The sequence below is a fragment of the Mastacembelus armatus genome, chromosome 24, assembly GCF_900324485.2.
Source record: "Mastacembelus armatus chromosome 24, fMasArm1.2, whole genome shotgun sequence".
Lineage (NCBI taxonomy): Eukaryota > Metazoa > Chordata > Actinopteri > Synbranchiformes > Mastacembelidae > Mastacembelus > Mastacembelus armatus.
In genome coordinates this window covers 18372303-18380393 of record NC_046656.1, presented here as the reverse complement: position 1 = coordinate 18380393, position 8091 = coordinate 18372303, and the positions used below count along the sequence as shown (strand labels likewise).

The 8091-nt window shown below is 39.7% G+C and overlaps 1 protein-coding gene across 2 annotated transcripts; it reads right to left on the bottom strand.

The window, feature by feature from the left end:
* Positions 1-76: 76 nt before the first annotated feature.
* On the bottom strand, positions 77-7133 carry LOC113137654 (reticulon-4-interacting protein 1 homolog, mitochondrial-like). 2 transcript variants are annotated; one of them, XM_026319473.2, is made up of 9 exons: positions 6573-7133; positions 6309-6460; positions 5113-5181; positions 4672-4796; positions 4116-4164; positions 3829-3965; positions 3034-3217; positions 1502-1597; positions 77-532 (listed from the first exon to the last, which is right to left on the bottom strand). In XM_026319473.2, exons 1-9 carry the CDS (start codon positions 6850-6852, stop codon positions 329-331), a joined length of 1296 nt encoding a protein of 431 aa, XP_026175258.1. In that variant the 5' UTR covers positions 6853-7133; the 3' UTR covers positions 77-328. The 2 variants fall into 2 exon arrangements, with proteins under 2 accessions (XP_026175258.1, XP_026175259.1); XM_026319474.2 differs by lacking the exons at positions 77-532; positions 1502-1597 and adding an exon at positions 1707-2268.
* Between the last annotated feature and the right edge of the window lie 958 nt (positions 7134-8091).

Sequence of the window (8091 nt, the reverse complement as noted above, 5' to 3'; positions counted from 1 at the left end):
GTCATGAGACGTGTCTTGTTGTGCAGCTTTCAGCTTCACCTTGACATGAACAGATCTACTGATAAGTGTTTCCTGCTCACCATTGATTGTAACAGACTTTATTACTCCTTGTTGGATATATTATAGCAATCACAGAAAAACTGAAAACTTTCAGTCAGTACAGGAAGATGTAAGTTTCAACAAGAACAGCCAGAGCTGTCATCAAAAGCTCAGGTCACACTTGTAGTCTGCTAAACAGCAGCACCTCTGGTCTGGTTAGATCTGCTCTTGGAAAAGTGGCTTTATAAAAGCACAGAAGCTTAATTATCTTGGTACTCAGTTACTGTCTCTAGTTTTGCTTGGCTGTTTCTAGCACTTCCTGCTGTGACTCTGCAGCCTTTGTGCAAATATTCTGCATCAGCTCGTCGGCCTGTCTGTCGTCCTCTTCAGCCACCCTGACCACTGTCTTCCCTCTGGCATGGCCCTGCTCCAACTTCTGAAAAGCCTGGGGCACTTGGGTAAATGGAAACTGAGCCTCCACAACTGGCAGGATCTACAATGAACCAGGAAAACAGATCAGGAATATCAGCTTAAAAAACAGCCATCAGGAAATAATTAAGAGATCAAATATAATCCTTCACCATATCCGACTGGGCATAAATAGTATTTTTCATTAGCTTTTTAATGGGCTGGGGGAGTGGATAAGTGAACTCCTCTGTAAGACAGTATAATTAGTTCTGACAGCTTTTCCATATATTTTATGACAATTCATAAATTGTGCCGATGGGGTAAACACCATGCACAAACTGCTCCAAACCAAATTAATATATATTGAGGCTATAAACTAGACATTTTTTCCAACACAAGGCAATTAATCATGTTATTTCTCAACTGGTAAATACCCTCAACCTGCTAATGCTTCATCATCTCTGTTTTCATAGCCCCAAATGTGAAACGTGAGGGAGGGGTTCAAAATGTGATGAGGCTGGACAATCCTGTGCTTGGCCCACAGCACGAGCAGACAGCCGTGTTATTTTGGTCAGCATCTCTTGTTATTAACAATGAATGGGTAGCACAGTCACGTCAAACTGGAAAGTGAGAATAGGGCATGAAGGGAGTGTGTGTGTGTTTTGTGGGGGGGGCTGTGTGTCCACAGCTTCCCACCAGTAGTCTGAGTGTGCCGCTTGCTGTAAGCCCTGGGACAAAAGGACAGAGCTCCACACGCTTTTCGGAATAGCTGCTCAGCACTGTTTAAAAAACCATTCACATCTCCTGGCGCCTAACTCAATCGCCCAGCAGCCAACCATGTACACTAACAACCACCCAACCAACCAACAGTGCGGCATGTAGGGAATCCACAGTATGTTCATATTCACTGGACTATATGATTTGCATCCATGCATGAAGTTCACTCTGTGACTGATACTTTACTGAGAGAATTAGCATTTTTCCATTCTGTCAGTGTTATCAGCTCTAAATGACCATATTATATGGCGGGTAACAAAGCTAGCGAACAAAGTACCTTCCCTGCATCCACCAGCTTGCTTATTTCATCCAGAGCAGGCCCATCCGGAGCAAAAAATCCCCATCGGTAGAAGATTCCTCTTGATATTATGTTCTAGGAGGCAAACAGAGTGGGGGCAATAATTAGACACCAGGCAGCTTTGAAACTCAGTGGGTATAAAAGATACTCAAAGTGATTATCAGGGTATAAAATGATAAGGTAGTTTAGGAGTCCTAATTTCAGGTCTAGGTTTTAATAAATGTTTTAATAAACCTTACTACTATGTCCTACTAACTACTAAACTGTGGTTGGCCATAAAAGGCAAATCAACTCAGTTTTGTATTAATATCCCTAAAAAACTCAAATTTAGATAAACATGACTACTATGATCTTTTAACATTTTTGTTAAAATTGCCTTAAACTGAAAGTGATCAAGCGAAAACTAATATTTTGTTTTGTCAATTATTTTACAAGGAAAAACTGACACACAGTACCATGTAATGATCTTGAAATACAACACTGATATTAAAATATTGCTTGGCTTCACTTTGCCACACTATTTAGGCTTGGGGAAAATCCATCTCTGCTTGTGTGAAAACCAACAGACTTTTCCTGATCATTCAGAGCTACTAAGATGATTAACACTAGAGGGCTCAGTTGCTCTGTGATCTCCCGGATGAAAAACAGGTACTGTCCATAAGCCAGGCGATGAGGGTGTGACTGCTGCAGCTGAACCCCGCCAAACTGACCAGCTGGCTACTCTCGCAGACAAAGGGGCCCAGAGGCTTGGCAAGAAACACGCAAACACTGGTATTGGTCAGGGGGAGACAGTTGGCTACAATCTGCACAAATACCAAATACTGCTGGTTCAGCAGCAAACACATGCATACACACCCACACACACCACACCTACACTAATGCCCGCCCACCCACACACCCACACACAGTCTCATCCACACAACTCTAACACTGCCCATCAAGCTGTCCCAGACAACTTGACTCAGTCCCTGGAGCAGCTCCATCCTGTCCTTGCCCCACCCCATGACACATGCACCCCACTAACAGAGCAGCAATAGAGTCAGTCATATAGGCTACACATGTTGGAACTCAAACTCTTAATGCTTAAATTCCCTCTTCACCTTCACACAGTCAGACTTATTACACCCTACAGAATATAATTTTACAAATCAAGCAAAAACCACTGCTAAGGGAGTTATAAAATAATTCTACCCTATTTCAATTGAAATACAATCCACCTGATTAAATTAATTGAAATAAAACATAGCAAAAACTTCTACTGGCCAAAACAGGCCCTCCACTACACAATGTTGTCTTTCTGTGCTATTGATTTCAACTACGTGTTCCATTACAGTTTGAGAGCACCCATGGGTAAAGAAAAACCCATGATAATGGAAGCAAGACAAAAGCCAGGCTCAAAGACTTTAGTAAGAATCAACAGGATAGTAAGGGCTTTGCAAACACTATACAGTTTCACCCCAATTATGTAAGATTCACTGTTGAAATGAGAAACTTGTTAGGTTGGTGTCTACCTGCATGGCCTTGGTCTGCAGGGTAAATCCAGTGTGAAATGTCCCATCCAACAGGCCCATGGAATCAGTGTTAAGAAGCAAAGGTGTTACCAGTGTGACGTACTTTGACCCAGACCAGGGCTTCAGCAAGCCAATAGCCCACTGCTCTGTATCGCCACCAACGCTGTCCAAAATCACATCAAACCTAAGTGTGCAAACACAGACTGTCAAATCCAGAGGAATCCCAGTGGAGGGAGGTTTTAAATACTGAGGAACATGCACACACTTGATAGGAGACCAGTGGTTGTAAATGCACTGCATGTTTTATCATCTCAGGCCAGTTCTCTATACACTGATTTTAAAGCATAGTTTAGAAAAAAGATCAGTTTTGTCATCATGCTAAAGCCAAGGTTGTCCAATTTTGTTTTCAGGGCAGAAGAGGGATGAACTGGTATCCACTTAGTCCTTAAGCCCTCGTATCCATGGAAACTAGAAAGTGAGTCAGCGAGCAGGTGTGCCAGTCTGACAGGAAGATGTTTACCGCATTTTGAGTCGTTTAAAGGGGGAGAAGCACAGACAATTTTAGTAGTGCAGAAAGATTCCTTTTCATTAGCACCTTTATTGAACTGCCACTGACTCTAGTGATATTTCATTATCCTGGGGACTAGTGTAGAACATTGTGTTCTGATCTGTTTTAAAAAAAAAAAAAAAAACAAAAAAAAAAAAACAGTGTCACCATTTACACATAATCTTCTGTACGGCATGACAGTCTGGTTCCTTCTAAAAACACAAACTTGCCATGAGAACAACACATACCTCTCCATTACTCCCAGTTGTTCAGCTGCATTTCCTGCTGTGTAGTCCACCACCTCATCCGCCCCCAGCCCTCGAACAAGGCCTTCAGCGTTCGGGGAGCAGGTAACTGTTACATGGGCACCCCAGGCCTTCAATAACTGACAGCACAGAGGAAGAAAATGAGAATATATACACAGGCACAGCCAGTGGCCTTATTTTCACAGCAAGTGGCCCTATTTTCATGCAGAGATTAAAAAAGTCAAATATATTTGACAGCACAAGTGGAGAGATACACCACTTTGGCTTACTTGAATAGAGAATGTTCCAACACCTCCTGAACCGCCGGTGATCAAAACTCTAGGAGAAACCCCAGCAACCAGAAGGTCAATTAATTACTATATGACTCATTTAACCAAAGCTACTAAAACTAGCAGAAGCCTTGAGGAGTAAACAAGGTTTTACAGGATTGGGAACTATTGCATTAGAGGAAGAGTGAAAGCACCATTACATTACACATCAGGTTGAGTTTGTACAGCCTGTGGATTAAAAGGCAGGATTTTAAAACCCTTCTGATACCAATTAAAAGGAAACAGAAGACCAGTTTCACCAGTGAAATTAATCTGACAAAAACTGTGTTTTTTAGAGTAAAAGTCTAATGGTATTGATTTCCTCAACAGGAAAAGAGCACATTAAGAAAGTCTAAGACCAAAGAACACATTCACAGTTGATAAGAGTTTCTAATAGTATTCAGGGACTTCTTGCTTTTCTATATACTGTGATTCACACTTGTAGTGTTCTGTTCATAAATGGTGAGGGGGTAGAGGCTTTCGATGCAACGTTATCCATGTTCAGGTTGACGCTTGCCTTTTATTTGAAGTGCTGTCTCTGCAAAGACCACCAGTATTGACAAGTGCAGACAGAGCAGTGCTGGCTACATAGGGGATTGATGCTGCCTCTGTGTGACTCAAGACTTTTGGCTTATGAGAAACCTGAAAAACAGCATTTTGACAGGATCAACATTTAACCAATCTTTTTTATGTATAACTTAAAAGTTTAATTACTTGAGCTCCTGTGAAGCTGCTGAATTAATAAAGTATGATGCAGCTAGAAAACATAGAGCAATTTATGTGTCTCTAATTGCTGTCACAGTGGCTCCTGTAACCAAACAAACCTAATCCTAATTACTTCTTCCAAAATAATTACTTAGTAGCTCTCAATGATCTCTTCACTAAAGATACTATCTATTCAGGCTTCTGATAGATGACCAAAAGACACAGTCATGTAACTAGTGACTTTAGAGCTTACCTCATATTCTGTAAGAGTCACAAACTCTGCCAAACTGCCTTGTTTCCATGGGGGAACAGCAGCCCACACCTGTAACACAAATATGATATTTTATATGCTGAGAACAACTCCATTTAACCACCTACTCGTAGTCTTTGTATCTACTTACCTGGCTATTAACCTTTTAGTAAGTTGCTGTAATCATTCATTGTTTCCAAAGGTACTTTTTAATGATGGAACATGATTATTACATTAATATATGTGAGCATTGTCCTGCTGCATTGCTCTATTATTTAATCACATTCACATTTGCATAATTGCATTTTTGTCTGCAGAAAGACACTAATGTGATATGTGGGAGTCAGCAAAATAGATGTCTCAAATTATTATGACGCACATTGGTGATAGCCAAGGAGAAATAACTTTGTTTATTAAATAAGTGCCTCTGAAAGACCTGACTATGAAGCTGCATTAGGGTAATAATATAATATATACAGTAAAATAACATATATAATATTTACATATAATACATATATATTGTATACAAGCAGCAATTTTTTCCTCAGTGTTTGAACTATGGTAACTATTGCTTGAACATCTTTCAATGTGTTAAACCAGTGGTTCCCATCCTTTTTAACTTGTTTAATTAATGAGCATATTTAATTTTATTCCTGACCTATTCATCATTATGATTAGGACGTCTGACTGGTATTCAACACTGTCGGAATTGATTTTCTAGATGACCTGCTACATTATACTATAACGTCCCAGGCCATTTTATTAGGCACATTTATATTTAATAAGATAAGAAAGATAAACTTTATTAACTCTAGGGGGAACATTTGGGATTTAATTTAATTATTAACAATAACAATACAATGTAATACAACTGATCTGACAGAAAGTCCTCATTTAGGTAGATTATACTGTCCAGGTTTTGGTTTTTTTTGTTCGTTTGTTTGTTTTCTTTATTCTCTGGAATGTGTTTCTAATATTTTCCTTCCTTATGTTTGTAAATAGATTAGGAATGCACACTACAGCGCCGGTAATAAACATAAAAACACCAATTTACCAACATACTTGCTAACAAAGCTGATTCTGAATAACAATAATAATAATGCATTCACCCTCTGCAACATGACATGTATAGTAATACAGAGTTTCACCCATATCACACACATAGCCATACATGTTGTCCATGACATTGGAGCTCTTACCTCATCTCCTGGAGCAAAATGGGTAACCTCAGACCCACAGTTCACCACTACACCAGACACATCTCGACCCAAGATCAGAGGAAACTCACTATCATTGTCCATCACAGACAATGGATCTCTTCTTAATTTAAGCAATTTAGCTCCATAACCACCTGTAAATGGAAAAAGTGAGGATGTATGTTTTGAACACTTACACTACAAAGCAATCAATCATGTGTTTATGTTGCCTGAAATGTCTGTGCTGTCTATTTCTCCACCACTTACCCCTCATAGATACATCAAGAGGGTTGAGACTGGCTGCATGGACTTTAATCATCACCTCAGTAGCAGAGCTGACAGCCGGGATGGCGAATTCTTCTGTGAACCTCAAAACCCCATTAGTGCCATACTGATCCATGACCCAGGCTGCCATGCAGCTCTGCAGCCTTGAAGGTGAACTGCAGACACTCCTCCTGAAGCACACATTGCACCCTACCCTGGCTAATGTTTTGGTCGAGCCTGCTGCTTTGGCGTTGAACAAACTCAGCAGCCTGGTTGATGCCATAGCTCTGACAAAACCCGTTTCAAACAATTCTCACAAAGTTCGCTAGCTGGCTAGGTTGGTAGCCATTGAGCTAACGTTAGCATAACCAGGTTGTCAGCGCTCAAAGTAAAGACAAAACTCTACAGAACAGGTCACATAAATAAGCGACAAGGTCTTGGTGCACATACGTATATTACCGAGTGTCACATTAAGCTGAAGTAGGAACCACTGTTACAAAACATACAGCTGATAGCACACCATTCTTTGGCTAAGTGGCTACATGACAGGCTAACCTTTGAACTCACAGCGTTAACCAATCAAATTCTACGCATAAATACTCTGGCCAATAGAGTGAGAGAACGAGTCTGACGTGCCTTCCGACGTTGTCAGGTAAAAAGTATTTAAAGTTATAGTGAAGGTTGGGATAGTTTTACCAGACTTTAAATCTTCAATACAATTTATGAGACCCATTGAAGCAGAAATATCTTATTATTGCCTCTATTGTTGTAATATGTATGTGCTTAGTGTTGAAAAGTATAATGTACTATTTAACGAGTCAGGTAATATACAAAGACATAATATAATAATATAACACAATTTATCTTTTAAAGAAACACTAGAGTATCAAACCAAAAACATCAATAAACCTAAACCCTGATAGAGGAGAAGGAATTGAATTACAGTGGCTCCATTGAGTCTTAAACACAAAAAAACAGTTATGTGAAAATATTCGTCTACTCTCATAAAAATACAAATGTACATGAAGAAATTATAACCCAATAAACTGGAGAGATCCACTCAACAGTGAAGCAACTGCTGACTGCTCCAGAAACTGGAGACAAAAGGATGGAATGCATGCATCTATAGATATTGTAGAGATGAGCAAAGAAAACTCAAATGGGCCGACAATATTATATCTATAATATCTGAGCAATACACAGGGGGTTACTCTGGGTGTGTTTTAATATTTACCCAATGCTTTAGAGCTTCTCATTGAATAATAAATACTTAAAGAGTAATTTGGGGGTTGTGGTCACAGTCTATCACTGTTGGCCTTTTAATTTTTAAAATTAATAGTTAGTCCACTTTAATCTGGAATCCATGCAAATAGCTCCCCTGCTGCCGACCACTGAGACACATCAGTGCTGGAACGGTTGCTGCTGCAAAAGTGACATGGTTTCCTATCAGGAGATCTCATCAGTTATATCAGTCATCAGTTAAAATAAATGAAGAAGCATCACAGTCACCTTATGTTATGAT